At 42.6% G+C, this 16,333-nt stretch overlaps 1 protein-coding gene and 1 long non-coding RNA gene across 2 annotated transcripts; one reads left to right on the top strand and one right to left on the bottom strand.

The window, feature by feature from the left end:
• The first annotated feature begins 1,237 nt into the window (after positions 1-1,237).
• CDCA4 (cell division cycle associated 4) lies at positions 1,238-11,599 on the top strand. Its single transcript, XM_075150931.1, is given in 5 exon segments — positions 1,238-1,458; positions 5,287-5,367; positions 7,442-7,601; positions 7,604-7,719; positions 7,867-11,599. Coding segments are annotated over 4 exon segments (1,071 nt in total). The 5' UTR covers positions 1,238-1,458; positions 5,287-5,328; the 3' UTR covers positions 8,623-11,599.
• On the bottom strand, positions 4,086-6,220 carry LOC142082675 (uncharacterized). Its single transcript, XR_012673783.1, has 3 exons — positions 6,131-6,220; positions 5,521-5,628; positions 4,086-4,168 (listed from the first exon to the last, which is right to left on the bottom strand). It is a non-coding gene; the product is annotated as an uncharacterized LOC142082675 (long non-coding RNA).
• Positions 11,600-16,333: the final 4,734 nt, after the last annotated feature.

The following is a 16,333-nucleotide window of genomic DNA, read 5'->3' on the forward strand; positions in this document are numbered from 1 at the left end:
CTTTCAAAATTTTGACTCGTATTTTTGCACCATGATGGCATAAGCACAGTGCAAGAAACTGTAAAAAACCAAGGGGAAATCCTGCACTTTGTAACCTGTCTTGTCCGAAAAGCTGATCTTGCTGTGCTATGGAAATGTTATTTCCTCCTGCTTTCTCGTATCAAGCTACAGCTCTCTGTTGTTTTACAGCCTTTCTACCGAACCTCAGCCCCAAGCCCAGCTGATGCCCCCTCCTGCTGCTGTCTAGCCCACCCTTTCTCCATTTTCTTTCTCTCCTCGTTCCCCGCCCCACCGCGCCTCCGGGGGCAGCAGATCCTCCCCCTGCCCCAGCCGCAGGCAGCAGCTGCCGTGCCTCTGCGGCTCCTTCCCGGCAGCCGCAGCCAGGGCAAGCCCGGCTCCCCCCCGCCCTCCTTCTGGCTGCTTTGGAGACAGCCGGCACGTAGCTGCAAGACCGAGAAAGCGACCGAGAAACGCTCGGTCGGCCTAAGTACTTGCAGATGTGCAGCAGCATCGAGCTGGAAGTCATAGCAGCGTTCAAAGCTTTCGGTTTTTTTTTTTTTTTCCTTTTCGCTCAGCAGGGCAGTTGGAGCTTTTGGGACGGCGGCTGCCTAGGGGAGCCCCTCCCTCCCCCTCGCCCCAAGGAAGCGGCTTCCCCGTCCTCTGACTCCGAGACCTGGGCTGGGAGGCCAGGCCCAAACAGGAAATGCCACAAGCCTTGCTAATGGAGTCATGAGGCTTGGCACCCCCCGCCGGGCGGCAGCACCGGGCGGGGGGGGGAGCGGCTGCGAGGGCGGGCGGGCCGGCAGCGGTCGGCGCCGGGGTCTCCCCGGCCCTGAGGGAAGCGGCGCCCGACGGCAGAGAGCGGCCGGGCTCAGCGGGGGAGGCGGCGCGCCGCGGCCCCAGGGTGGGCGCCCCCCCCTCCTTGCGGCTCCCTGGGCGCCCCGCGGGCTGCAGCGGGGCCAGGTCTGAACCTGTTCCCGCCGGAGCCCGTGGCCGGGAGCCCAGACGCGCCTCAGGGCCTTGGCTGCCGTTTGAAATCGGGACTCCGCCTCGCCCCCCGCCTCCGCCTCCCGCCAGCCTCTCACGGCCGAGGGGACGGGCTTGGGCGCCATGGCAACCCCGCAGCCTCCCGTGGGCGGTGCCTGGGGGCGGGAGAGGCAACTGCCCCGCCAATCGCAGCGGCGAGCGGCATCTGCGTAGTTTCGCGACAGCCAATTGCAGCTGTCGTTCCCTTGAAGGCGTGGCTGACGGGGAAAGCCCGCCCCCCAGCGGGAAGACGGGGGTGGGGGGAAGGAAGCGAGTTCCTTTGTGGGCTTTGACAATAAGATGGCGGGCGGGGGGAGGGCGGGGCTAACTGTAGAGCCCGGCCCCGCCCCCTCCCTCAAGCGCGGAGCGCTCGGTGAGGCGGGAGCGGGGGCTCCTGTGCTGGCAGGCGGCGGCGACAGCAGCAGCGAGGTGGTGAGTAGGACAGGTGGGGCTGGGTCGGGCGCGGCCTGGGGCCGCGGGCCCGCCCGCCTCCCCCCGGGGCTCCGCGTGGGGACGGTGCGGGCGGGGAGCCGGTGCCGGCGGAGCCCGCGGAGGAGGGAGCCGATTCAAAATGGCGGCGGGCCGTTTGCCGGGAGCGCGGGACGATGAGAACCGCCGCCCGGGACCGTCCGCCGCCGCGCGCGCGCCCCCGGAGCGGTGAGGGGGGCTGGGGCGGGTGGGCCAAGGGGGCCCGTTTCCCCGTCGGCGCTGGACGCCCCTCTCCTCCGCTCGGTCCCTTCCCCAGCCGCGTACCCTCATCGCCCGCGCCTCCGCCCCCGGGCACACATCCGGCGCCGCCGCACGCCGTGGCGCCGCTGCCCTCCCGCTGCCAGCGCGCCGTGGCTGGGGACCTCCCCCGGCTCCCCAAGCGCACGCATCGCGGCTCAACCCCGCCTCGGCCCCCGCCGCGCTCCTTCCCCAGCCTGCGTGCGCCGGGCCTCGCTCCCCGCCCCCGCCGCGCCTGCCGGTCACGCCTTTCCCTGCCGGCGCTGGCGGGCCGCCCCGGCCCCCGGCTTCCGTCGTCTGCGTTTCCACGAGCTTTCTGCTCCTCGCACCGCCTGCCGTCACCCCTGCCCTGGGCGCTCGCCTGCCCCAGCTTCCCAGCCTGCCCTTCTTCGGCAGCTAGTGCCCCTTCCCGAAGCCCTCGTGTCCTGGAGAGGTGCCTGCCAGCCCCCTATGCCTGGGGCGGGGGCAAACCCCAGTGCTTTATAGGTGCCTTTGTCCCAGTCCGAATGGGGATGTTTCTGGCCCTGCCAGCCCTCTGCTGTATCTGCAGCCCACCTTATAACTCAACACCACCATACGCATGCATATGCATGCCTAAAGAGGAGTACCTGGCTTTCCATCTTCTTTTCACCATTACACATAGCTTTGATTTCTTCCCACAGTTGTTATAAAGGACAATTTTGGAGGGGGGGGATTACAGTGGTAGAGGGGAGATACAATACCTTCTTACCTTCCCGTGCTAACCATCATTACTATACTTATGGCTGTACAAAAAGAAAGAGCACCCTGCTTAAGGGAACCTCCAGCACTGGCCTAGATAGGTCTTGTGTGCTTTCTCCTAAAGATGAACAGTGCTAAAATCTCCTATCTTCTCTGTTACCCCAACTCTTAGGAAGCGACTTTTTCCCTTAAGTACTTAAGTATTTGGCAGCATATTACTACGTGAATCTGAATTGAGTGTGAATCTGGAATGTGTAAGTTGATGCTCTAGTAAGAATTGGATCAAATTTCAAGCCCCTTATTTGTAAAGCAGACTGGGAATTTGTCAATCCCAAAAGCAAAACTTTTAATGAATTGCATAATACTGTGCTCCCTGTAGTATTATTTAAAAAAACCAAAAACAAAACAAAAAAAAAACCCCTAAAAACAAAACCAAAACTCAAAACAAACTCCTTTTTTCATGCTGTGTTATGCTACAGATAGCTGTTGTCTCCTTGACAGCTTTTTTTGTACAGGTATTTCAAACAGCGATTAAGTTTAACACACTGAGTTTGGGCTCTTGACACTTGGGTAATAGTGGAAGAAGGGAGATGATATAGCTAATCTAGATATTGCCTCTTGGGCAGAGACAGATGCTGCTTGAAATTATCGGGGAATTTTGAACACCTTGCTTCTAAAGCAGCAGCAATCTTGCTGTCATGTATCAAGAGGTTTTACACAATGTCTAATACCTTTTTGAGTATCTTAATATGTAAATCAATAGAGAAACATACTTACATTTTTAATTAATTAGGTTTTAAATTTAGTATTCTCTTGAGATGAGTGCTTGTTGGAGATAGTGCAGGGAAGTCTGGGGAAGGTTGTTTATTTGCAAGGTTTTAATTGCATCTGATAATGGCTATGAAGTTAATATTATTTTTAATGAGAACTTAGGTTCTGGGGCACACTCATATGTCAGTTAACAGAATCTGAAGAAATAATTGCTGTGATGGGCATATTCTTTAAGTTTATGCTAACAGAGGTCCACGTGGTTTCTTTATTGCTCTAGGGAAGAACCTGGAATTACATGCAGCAGGTCTTACACATTATTACATTGCATAGGAAAACTTTTCCTTCTTTAGTATGTTAATAGATTACAGACTGGACTGGTCTGCCAATATCCCCTACGTATTTTCGTTTGTGGACGTGATAATGGCTCTTTTACCGAGAACTCGTGCGTTCCCATCAACGGTCCCCTCCTGTATCAGTCTGCTATTTTGGGAGGCAAACGGCCAAAGCCTCTTCCTCTAAAATTCTCAGATGTCCAAAATAGCACCAGAAAATATTTTCATTTATTGTTCTCATGACTGCATCATCTTTATCTGTAGTTGTTGTGGGTTTTTTTGTGGGTTTTTGTTTGGTTGATGTTTTTTTTAAGCAAAGTTTATGCCCTTGTCACTTACCCTAAACTAAAAGCATATCTAGTTGGAATGGGGATTCAAATAGTTACCGTATACAGGCTCTCAAAGAGATTGCCCTTCATTTATAGAGTGTTTTGAAACTATATCTGGGGAGCAAAAACTTATGAACTTCTATAGCATCATAAGGTTTTTGACAGAAATAAGAAATCCTTTATTGCCTTGGTATTATGGTGTCTCACTGGAGTTGTAGTTCATATGCCTCATGACCCTGTCTTGAATGTTGCTGTGAGCTCAGTCTGTAAAAGAGAATGAGACTATGAGTTGGTTGAAATACAGTTTCCATGATATAACAGCATTTTAGTCGGAATATTTTGGGATCGAGTCAAAAGACTTGGCTTGAGAGTGTTTAAGGTTTTTTTTTTGTTGTGGTATTTTAATAAGTATGCAGCTTCTTGAGGAAAACCATGTGCACTCCACCCCCCAAGTCTTTTGTCAACCATCTCCTTCCCGCCCAATTTTGAGAGCAAGCACTCTTGAAAAATTTATTACCGGCCAAAATAGGAAAAAAAAATAGATGTCCATATGCATCCTCTACTTGTTTCTTTTCTAGGTATGTACTTCAGTTGCAGACACTGAACTGTCTTGTACTGTACAGACATGTCTAGAAAAATATCTGAATTGTTTTCATATTTTATCGTATAAGTTTTTGTAGCCTGTTGAAACGGAGCATTCTTTTAGGTTTCAGTAATTAAAGGAATTGTTGCATGTGTTTAGTAGTTGTATTTGGTATATCAAATCTTATTTTGCCTTAAATGTGTTTTAAAAACTCAGCCTTTATAATTAAAACAATTTAATTACTGTCATTACTGTCATTATTGTCATCTTGCAAAGTAAATCTTAGTTATAAAGTTTCTGTGCTGGTAAAGGAAAATTCTCCCTGCTTTTGCTATGTTTCAGTTTTGTATTTGTGTGTGCTTGCTCTGTTTAGATGCTGCAGACATACATAGTTTTGTACAACAAAGGTGAAAACTGTATAGTTTTGTGATAAAAGTAATGAAGACTTGCTTTCAGTATGCTTTTAAATTTTTCAGATGGTCCCTAAAGATTTTGTTTGCTCTTTAAATGGCAAAGGCGTAGGGATAAGGGAGAGGCTGGTCCAAAGGTCGGGGTAATAGCCTAGGACTTGGACTTAAATTGGCAGTTTCTGTCTCCTGCCATAGATTTTGCATGTATTGTTGGGCAAATCACCTTTGTGCTCTAGCTGTAAATTGTATTTAATAGTACTATTCAAGTTTGTAGGAGTGTTGTGAGGGTAGAGATACTGAAGCAATTGACAAAATACAGAGGTGTGGGATACTATTTTGTTCTGCATCTCCTGTACTTGGCTGACATCTTGCTTCCTGGTACTTGGTAGGTGGTGCTCTAACTTTTACTGTATGGACTCTTGCTCAGTAGCATGGGAGAAGAGGAAGGACTACATCAAACACAATTACTGGTATGTCATTTTTTGCTTCTTAAATGAAACCGTAATCTAGTATTTTGTGCAGTCTCAGGAACAGGGTGACAAAGAACTGTTTTTATGATGTAAGATACTAATTGGAAGTAAGCGTTATAGAAAAAAATCCAGTGAATGCTGTGAAAGGTTTACCTTTAAGAATCCATAAACATTTTTTCGTCTGCTTCTACACATCCAAGTGTGTGTGATGTATTGAGGTTTTCAAGTTTTCTGCTGTGTGCTGTTCTTCTGTTGGTGTGCCTTAGAATAGTAGATGTAGGAAAACCAGGTTAACATTCAATTGAAGTTTTAATTATTCTTCACAAGAATATAAGTTGAAATAAAAGAAGATTCAAACTCTGAACAGTGTTTAATGTTTGATGACATAATCATACATGGTTGATTAGTAGTCCCAAAAGATGTCTCTAGAGGTCAAGTTTCACATGGGGTGTGTGTGTTTAGAAATTACTGTATGTACAGCTTTGTAGTCAAAATTAAAAGGGATATCCTCCGATAGGAAGTTGCAGGAATATCTAAAATCTGGAAAAGGCACTATCAAGCAAAAACTTGGGTTGTATTTAATTGGAATAATGCAAATATGTTGGGTTACAGAAAAAAATTTTAAAAGAAACTTCCAAAGCATTTGATATATTGGTAATCCATGGATAGCTTTTAAAAAGTCTATGAAGAATGACCGTAAGACCAAGTTCATATACTCTATATTGTAGTTTCTGTATATTATGATTTCTAAAGAGTTTTGTACCTTTAGTGGAAAGAAATCTTTAAGAGTCGGCAAATCTAAAAAAGGGTTATTTCGTGGATATATACAGCAATGTAAGAAGTGTTGTGCGGAGTCAGACCAAATGTTTATCTAGCTACTGTGCCATCCCCAGGTTTTCAGAGTAGATAAGTATGTAATGTATTTTGAAAGGAACAATGTTGTTGCACTTTGGTGGATTTTTAGTGACTCCAAAAAACCTGAGAGTGCTCTCTGAAAATATGTGGAACATACTGTAGCATCCAGAAAAGCAAGGCAGAGGTTAGGGCTTACCGAGGGAAATGGAAAATGATACAGAAAGACGCTGCGATAATATTTTGGTTTTACCAGCTTTTAGTTGAAAAACTTTGTGTTGTTTGGATCACTAGATTTAAAAAAAAATCCCCAAATATTGGGCAAACAGGAATTCTAATGACAGGAGACTTAGAAGGGACATAACGAAGGTGCATAAATGTAAAGATCAGGTACTAGCTTTCATTTGCAGCCTAATTTTTATAAGACTAAAAGAAGTGACATCTACTGCATTTAAAAAACAAAAAAAAGTTACTTTGTATTTCAAGAGCTCAGCTGCAATATTTGCATGGGGCACTGTTGTCAAAATTAGTGCAATTCAGAAGAAGATCTGGAGGCTAGTGCTTGAAAGTCATACCTTGGAAAGTTTAGCGAGTGATTTTTAGATGTAAATAATGAGAAACCTGGATGCACCGTGCTTATTTTTAGCTGGTAGAATCATAGAATCATTAAGGTTGGAAAAGACCTCTAAGATCATCGAGTCCAACCGTCAACCCAACACACCATGCCCACTAAACCATGTCCCTAAGCGCCTCATCTACACGTCTTTTAAATACTTCCAGGGATGGTGACTCAACCACTTCCCTGGGCAGCCTGTTCCAAGGCCTGACCACTCTTACAGTAAAGAAATTTGGTGAACCTAAACTAGAAATACAGGAATTTTGCTTTCTTATGGTCAACTGGAAAGAAGTACAGAAGCCCATACAGAGGATGACTGTGCCTATTCTTATTGGACTTGCACAATTCATATTGGAATTACACAGTTCTGTTACTCACCTGAGTAAGGGAACCAGAAGGACTGCTTCAGGCACCTCAGTTGAATATCTCAAGTTATATGGAACAAATCTAGATCTTACTCTCCCTGTAGCCAAAATAAGCTAACCTTTTCAAGTATGCTGCCCATGGTATTTTTTTCATGTCACTCTCTTAGGCATGTTGATGTTCTGGAGGGGCCAAATCTTTTAAAGATGGTGTGCCAGGTTGTATTTTTATTTCCAAAATTAGAGGCTAAGCATGCCAGTAGAAACTCGGAAGGAGCGAGGAGAAACTGCCTCTCCAATAGGTGAAATACAGCCGTTGAGATGTTTGCTTCTGTGTGAAGCAGCAGCTCCTGACTTCCATCAAGTGTGGAGCTTAATGGGAGCCAGGAGCTGGGAGCCCCTGCCTCTCTACGATGCCATGACTTGTGGACCTGCTCACCCCTTGTTCCCGAGTGCCGTCTTTGGGACCCAGTCCATATGTTCCTGACCCCTGTTGTACCACACTGGCCATTCTATAACCTGGTATGAAAATTCTGATGTTTCTATCTTAAAAGAATTTGCTGTTTAAATTTAAGATTAAAGTTTTCTGGTTTGATTTTTAGTCTTTTTTTCCCTTCCTCTTGAGCTTTACATTGTACAAGAATTTTTTTTTTTTTTTTTTTTTAACAGGACACAATGTTTGTGCGAGGATTAAAGAGAAAATGTTTTGATGGCGAAGAAGATATTGAAGGAACTCTGGCTGGTATTAAGGCTATTCCTTCATATAATCTTCAGCGGCAGTCACTTTTAGATATGTCCTTGGTTAAACTTCAGCTGTGTCACATGCTGGTTGAACCTAACCTTTGTCGTTCGGTACTTATAGCCAACACGGTACGGCAGATCCAAGAGGAAATGACTCAAGATGGGACTTGGCAGATGATAAACACACAGAGTACAGGGCAGGCATCCCTGGATCGTCTTGTTTCAACAGATATCCTCTGTCGTTCATCTAGGGAACAAGCTGAGGGAAAGCATGTTCCAGGCTATAGTACTTTCAATAAAGACTTTGAGGGTGACCAGGCACAAGATAGTTCAGAAACTATGTCAACAGCCTCTTCAGTGCAAGCTCCAAGAAACCTGCAGAGCAATGTGTGGGAAATGGAGAATCCACAAGAAAATAAAGGAAACTTTCAAAAATCATTAGATCAAATATTTGAGACACTGGATAATAAAAGTCCTAATTCTGTTGAAGATCTGTTTTCAGAAGTTGACAATTCTTACTATGATCTTGATACTATGTTAACAGGCATGATGAGCAACACAAAAATGGGACACTGTGATGGGCTTGAAACGTTTTCTTCTCCAACAACTACAACTTCTAATTCTAATTGTAAATCTGATCTTAATGAGCTTGATCATATTGTGGAAATCCTTGTTGAATCCTGAAACTCCTTGTGTAGGAGATAAAGATCCGTTAATGGGAAAGACTCAAGAAAGCTATTTCCACAGTTTGTTCTATCAAATCTGCACAAATATCTATATATTATATAGATATATATTAAAAAAGCACTTCATATTGCAAAATAGTGTTAACTCTTAAAGTTAACCTGCAACTTGTAGTGTAATAATCCGATTTATTGTCCATTGAACTGTAAGTACATACGGTAAATGTTTTTAAGTTTGGGGTCCAAGGCTCTTGAAATTGGGTTCCTTTTACCAATTTGTTTTAGCCTTTGATGGGAGGATATGCTCAGTGAGAGGGAGTCTCTCATCTTTTTCTTATACTTCTCCCAGTAAAAATGGTAATAAACATAAAGAGAAGTTTTCTGTTTTCCTCCAGTTTCCACTGTTACACCACATAACTCCTACCATATCTGCTGCTTCTGTTCTAAGTCGCTACATCGCTCTTAAAGAGCAGTATGCAATAGTTCCTGTTATCCTAGCTAGCTTATTCTGTTTTTTGCTACAATTTTTACTTCAAAAATAGTTTTAAAGTGTTTATTGGTGTTTAGATTTTTCCAGGTATTTTCCTAAAATATATTTTTACTACAGATGTTATGTCAGCTGCTAACTTAGTAACTTCTGATCATATCTGCAGTTGATGTATTTTTTTGAAAGATTTTCAAAAAGGGATGGTTTTTTACCTTGAGCTACTCAATGTAGTTCAGTAAAGTGTATGTAAATGTAAATATACGATTTTATACTTTACATTAAAATGTAAGAGCTGTTTTCATCCTGTTTTATAGAGTAGTACTTTACTAAATTGAGAATTGTACAATTATACTTTTCATACCCCATATACTTGAGTATCATTAGAGGAAGAGCTTTGATCCAGCGAGATACAATTACATTTAATTCATTTCAGACCATATTTTTTGTTAACTACAAACCTAAATTACGTAGGTTTTTATTTATGTGTATTTATATGTAAATGTCATCAAGTGAATTGTTTATCACTGAAGTCTGCCATCAAATATTTGTTTATATGGGATAACTATCTTGCACTAATTACTACAAAAAGTGTTATTAGCGGCCTTTAAATCTCAACTGGTATGTCATGATGTCTTGTCATAATTAATATGCTCCACTCTTACCAAGGGTTTCCTCTTGGCTTTTTTTAATAACAAAAGATAATACAACATGGGATGGTGTTCTTTTCTTCAAGTACTCACATTTGTTTTAGAGTGTATATAATTAAGCTATGAGACTTTTTTGGGGAGAAAGGGATAGATCAAGTACAGTGTATGATTTTTGTTATAAAATGACAAATGTTTACCTTCACAAGCTGGTACTGGGGAAGAGCTCCGAACTGGCAGGGAGGTAGAGAAGGGGGAGAAGATTGGTTGGTGTCTGGAATGTGTTAGCATTGGTTGGGAAGACATTAGCTAGGGAAGACATCCGCCAGTAACTCAGTTGTTTTCTGTAGACCTGAACCAAGCGAGTCACTGAACACGAGGAGAGTACATTTCTGTGTCTGACAGACTGCCTTCACACAAGTGACCTTACCTATTATGCACTGTCCTTTTCAGATTCTCAAACCCCTAAAAAGGGGAGGGTGAGGGCAGGAGGGTGTTAAGGACATTCCAGTGTCACCTCCACAAAAGGAGACCACTGAGTATATGATTTCAACAAGTGCTTTAGAAGCATCTGGTTTGGGGAAAAATGACATCACTTTGCTAAATTTTTCAAATTCAATAGTTGAATGCATATTAACTCAGTCACATGAAACCATGCAGTTGGTGTGATTCTTCAGTGAATTTGAAAATGGTTTTTGTATTAAACTTGGACATGAGATAATCCATAGTTACTGTAGTAGTTAAACATCGCTTCCTCAGTTAAAGCTTGATTAATAACTTTGTATTAAATTATGAATTACCACATAGATACTTGCAAGTTCAGTCCATGTAATACAGCTGGACCAAAGAAACAAGACAATACTACATGTCTTAATCAATAGAGACATCACTCGTAACTGAAAGGTGTTGCAGTAGTATATCCTGTTTCAGGGGGATACAAATATTGATGTGAACTGTTATATCTCACAGTCACATAACAGTCTGTTTTATTTGGCATGCTTGTTGCACTATCAGAGATTCTTCCTTCAAAATTATAAATCCGCAGGAAATTTTTCTTTATGCTTTTATGTGTGTGAATAGATCTACTGAATTGGACAGCAGATGCCTTAGGGTAAAGCAGAAAGCCAGGCAGTTTCAAAGTTTTATGAAGGGAACATTAGCATTGAGTAGAATAACTAAATACCTTCTGTGTCTCTGGCAAAGTTCCCCAAAACTGCTATGAACTGTTGTTCAAAACCCACAGGTTTGAACAACTGTGGGTGTTCCCCTCTGCCCCCCCTCCCCCTCCATTTTTATTAAATGAGCAATTGCATGTTAAGGTATTTAAAAAGATGTTCTCCTGTGCCTCCTTAGTGTGCATCAGTCTCCATGTTACAGGTAGGAATTAGTATAATTTGTTCATAACTCTGAAACTATATGTCAAATGCATGTGTGTGTGTGTGTGTGTGTATGTGTAACTATATCTCACTGTACCAGGCATCTAGCTGGGTGCATTCCTTTACTGAGGAAGCTATGTCTAGTGAGAGCAATTAGTAGAGACTATTTGACTTAACAGGAAAGATATTAAGTAAGTATGCATTTATGTAGTTAAGCATTTAAACAGAAATATATATCCTGTTTTATTACATTCTTAAAACTTATGCCAAATCTTACGTGCTTTTACATGCCTGATATCTTCAGCAGGTATAAGAATTTGTATTGCTGAAACTTGCACAGTCACTGTATAGAACTGGTCTGACTTTTGCAAGGACCAGTCAGTGTAAAATCAGCTGGTCTCCCTACTGCTTTATTGGTGTGTCTCAGTCTAACTCAGCTGTTCTTTCTGGGTAGCTTCACTTCTCCTGTTTTTTTTTTTTTTAAAAAAAAAAAAGAGCTTTATTTTCTAACTCACATTGTCATTTCTTTGCTAGTCCAAAGAGGTCTTAGTTAAATATGCATCATTTAAAGGTTAATACAGTATATTTCCCCTCTATGTATTCCTCTAAGATACTGAGAGACATCAGAAAAAATAGGGTGCCTGTAAGATGGTGAATTTTAAATTACTTATTTTGTGAACGGTCACTACAAATAGCAAGAGATTATACTTGCTGATGGTGATTTTCTTAATTTCTACATATAAATGGGAAATAATTTAACCTCTGTTAAATTAGGAAAGGCTTCTGTAAGATTTTGCTACCACTTCTAGCAGCCTTTTTTCTTTTATGTGTTCTTAGGGAAAAGAGTCATGAAACTTGCACGGTAGTTAATGCTGTGTCTGAAGCAAGGCTGTTGGTCTGAATGACATAACCCAGCTTTAGACGTGCACAAAAAGAAGTACTTTCAAGCAAACAGCTAACATCAAATCTGCTTCCTTCTCAGGTAACCTCGAAAGTCTGTCCCCTTCTGCCTCTGTGCCTGTGGTTTTATTTCTCCTCCCTTGCCAGAAAATCCAGAACACCTGGAGCTTCTGGAGCTCGGGCATTCAGCAAAGGCAAGAAGTGTGAGGATCCAGGCTGCGTTAACAATGGCTGTGTGCATGAAAGCTTGTCTGCTTATCGCTTCCCTGTTTGTTTGATGTGTGTTGGGTTTTTTTTAATCGTCTCTCTCTTCCACAGCTCTGTGAGTTTATCTAGCAAAAGATATTGCCTGTCTCTATGAATGTAGCTGTATTTGCCTAAAGGACAACTCTGGTAAACGAAGAGGGAATCATTTCTTTGAATGAAAAGCACATTTCCAGACTGCCTCAGAGGTGCAGCAGTAAGGGGTTTCAGCCTTCAGCAGGTTAGGAATTCACATGCAGGTCTTCACATTCACCAGGAATTACCTGTTTTCAAAGCTGCCTTTAGACTGTTTTTGAAGTCTCAGGTATGTCTGGGCTTCTTTAGTAGGCATTTCAAACAGCATTATTGTGAATTGACTGGTAGTATAGTTTTATATTGTAATTATCAGACCATTATGGATGTCTTGTGCCTCAGAATATTGATTTGAGTGTATGGCTGCTTTACAGTTCTGCAACTTATTCCATATTCCCATATAAGTAAACAAACTGTCAAAAGCAAAGGATGAAAAAAATCCATTTATTTGCTGACATATAGGATAAGACAAATAAAAATGCTTTCAAAAGTGACTTCTGTTCAAAATGAAAGTATGTTTATGTCTCAGGCCTAGAATGTATAGTCCCTTATGCAAAAAAACCCATGACTGATCATGACAAATTTTGATTACTCATCAACTCTTAAATAAGTGTGATTTCACACTGTGTGACTAATACTAAAAACACCAAGTTCCGAAGAAATGAAATCTACATCTTAGGAAAATATGTATTTTTGTCAGTTTGGCTTGTTCAACTATAAGCTTTCACGAGGATTGTCTAAACTCCTTTTGGTGTCTCTTGCAAAGTTGGCAGTTAAGATAAATTTTCCTATTTTTTCAAGGAAGAACCACAAAGAGATGAAATCCCGCTGAATAATTCAAGTTGTCAGGAAAGAGATTTACTTCAGATGTCTGTAGTGACTTGACTTTTTCTTTTTAAAGCCATTGAAAAATCCTAAAATTTCATTATCTGACATGATTTTCTTACGTTTGTATGGTAGCTTTTTTTTTAAAACAATTACTCCTTTGCTTAACCAAGATTCCCCCAAAACAAGTGTTTTATGACCTGAAGAATTACTGTGGTAAATGTTAATGCACAACCAACAGTCAACAGGAAAATATAAAGCTAGAGGCAGCTTTCCATTGCAGGGAAAATGTTCAGTGATTTCAACTGCCATTTTTTTAGGGAAGAATAATTGAAGACACAGGTGATTACATGACTTCTTGCAAAAACAGAATTAAAAAGAAATTGTACCCACATGTCGGCTGTGTTTGGAAGTCCCCTAGGAGCACGTGGGAAGTGGCAAGTACGTACTGCAGTAGTAAAATGCTACAACAAAGGAACAGTATATCGTATTTTTTGTGTGCCAATTACAGACAAGTTTGGAGATCTAGAAAATGTAATGTAACTTCAACCTCGGGTTGTGCACGCTTCCAAAACAGGACTTCTAAAGGGAAGAGCAGGTATGTTGCTAAAAAAAAAAACACCAAAAGAGGTTAATACTTAGAGAAGAAAAACAGTACTTACAACAAATTCACTTTTCTATGTTTGAGATCATTACTGAGAGAAATGCTAGGTATGGAAAGTACTGGGTGTTGGGATTTTTTTTTTGTCCAGCGAACTGACTGAAGTTTAAGATAAAATTGTTGAATGGTTATTTGTTTTAATGGAAGCCCAGTAACGTTGTTTGCTTTTGTGTCTCTGCTTTGTTTGAAAAGTATAGGGAGAAAGCACTTTTTCTTGTAAATTGTGATTCTTTTGACAAAATAGAATAATGGCTTATTTAGTACTCTGACAAATATTCAATCATTGTGGGTTTTTTGGTTTGTTTTTTTTTGTTTTTTAATTACCATTTTGAGTCATGGCTTTTTTTTTTTTTTAAACTTGAGCAAGTGTAGGATTAGTTAGTAGTTCACAGAGGCTTTACCACCAAAAAGAGGTGGTAAAACTAACCAGGCCTTAGTGCAGTGGGCACTACCCTTTCTCCCTTTCCTATGGAAGCATGGCATACATGATCGTTCTGTCATTCAGCTTCAGAATAGCTAATTAATTTCAACCAAATCTGGCAGACCTCACAGTCACTACATTTTTAGAATTTTTTTTTTTTTTAAAGTGTGGAGGTGAAAAAGAGATGAGAAGAAAACTGCATTCTGTACTGAAATCCAGTAATCCAGATAAGGGAGAGACATTTATAAGTTTACAGGCATGAGACCAGCTTCAATTAGAGCTTGTACCTTAGACACAGAGGCAATTAATCACCAGCATAAATCCATAGGAAAGCAGTCTTCATTAGTTCCTGCGCTCCTGGAACTGTGTTTTTGAATAGATGCCTAGTATGAAGGTAAGTGGAAGTAGCAGACTCCAGTAATCCTTTCAGATGAGATAGAGAGACCCTGATTGGTTTGGGGGTTGGGTTTTTTCCTGGTTCGTGTGAAATTTGCTGCAAAAGCAAAAATGCCGCTCATGAGAATGGTATCCCAGCCTGCTGCGGTGAGTATAGTTATACTGAAAGACCGTATTTAAATCATTAAAAAAATCATATTGTTAAGTCCTCTGTTTGTCTTGACATTAGTTTAAGGCAAAATGGGAGAGCATTAAAGACTCCTAGAACATGACCTCATTTGAGAAAGTAAGGGCCTTTTTTAAAGACAGTTTTTGTCAAGAAAGACCTTATATGCGAGCTCAGACCTCTGAATTCTTAAGCCTGTGAGACAAGCATGGCTCCTCTAGCTTAAGATGCGAGTGGCACAGGACATAAACATCGCTAGGCTGAACTAGGTTCCAGTTCTTCTATATGAATCCCACTGTTGACACAAGCGAAAAAGTGACAAAAACCTTTGCAAATAATCAGTGTATTTTGTGTAATTTCTAACTTCTCTAAATGTTAGGCCATAAATCCAAAGTCCTGATGCGTGTATTTAAACAACTCCCTGTTAATTTTTTTCATAGATCTTGTCAGAGCAGGTATGAAACACAACTGACCTTTCTAAAAACTCATGCCGTAGAAGGCATGCGCACCCTTTCCTGTTAAACAAAAATTGGGTACAAAACAGCTGACCACCTTAGGTTAATAACTTAAGAAAGAGTGGGGAAAGCAGGGTGACCGGTGTTGGTGTCTGCCAGAGGTCTGCGGAATGGGGACAAATGTGCTTTACCCATGGAGGCTCCTGGCAGTGGCAGTCAGAAAGACGAGGACATGAATGCGAAGGGGCTGCGAGAATGGCAGGGTGGCTCAGGTACTGCATGAACTGGCTGTAGCTCTGGAGAGGAATGAATCGTCCGCTGTACCAGTGCTATGGGGTTGCTCAGAGAACGTATAGTTTTGGCCAACTGGTGTCAAGTCTAGAAACCTAATTTTTGCTCAAGTTATTAAAACTTTTGGTGGTAGTGCTGATTAAGTTACCCCTTCATATGCTGCATTAGACTTAATCCTTCCAGATATGTCCCTTCTGCACCAGCTACCTTTGTATGCCTATCCTGTATCTATTCCTTGGAGATAATCCCTAGCATATGGCAGGGGTCGGTCCTGGTGCGATACTCCTGGTTGCCTCTGGTTGACTTGAGCAGACAGAAGAATCCTGAACACCTTAGAGTTACTCTTCTGCTTAAGCCACGGTGGGTGGTGGGAAGGGAAGGGACCCGGGGTGGGTATTTGGACCACTCCTGTCCCTTAACGCTGCCGCCGGTCCCCCGTTTATACTTGGTGCAGCAGATGGATGGTGGGGTAGGGGTGTCACCCCTCACCCGCTTGGGGAGGCATCCTCCTCTCCAACACAGCCCCAGCAGCGTGTCAAAAAGGATTCATTAATGCTTCTTGCGCCAGCGCTCGCTCCCCTTCTGTGCTCCGTGACCCCCGGCAGCGAGGTCGGAGCACAGCTGTGGCCCAGAAATCGGTGGCGGCACGCTGCAGGAGAGAGGTGGCCTGGAGAGCCCGTCCCCTCGCCTCCAGCCGTGGATCCTGCCGGGGTCAGCTACGGCTTTCTGCGCCTCTCTGCCCTTCGCCCCTTCC

Source organism: Calonectris borealis, chromosome 5 (genome assembly GCF_964195595.1).
Source record: "Calonectris borealis chromosome 5, bCalBor7.hap1.2, whole genome shotgun sequence".
Classification (NCBI taxonomy): domain Eukaryota; kingdom Metazoa; phylum Chordata; class Aves; order Procellariiformes; family Procellariidae; genus Calonectris; species Calonectris borealis.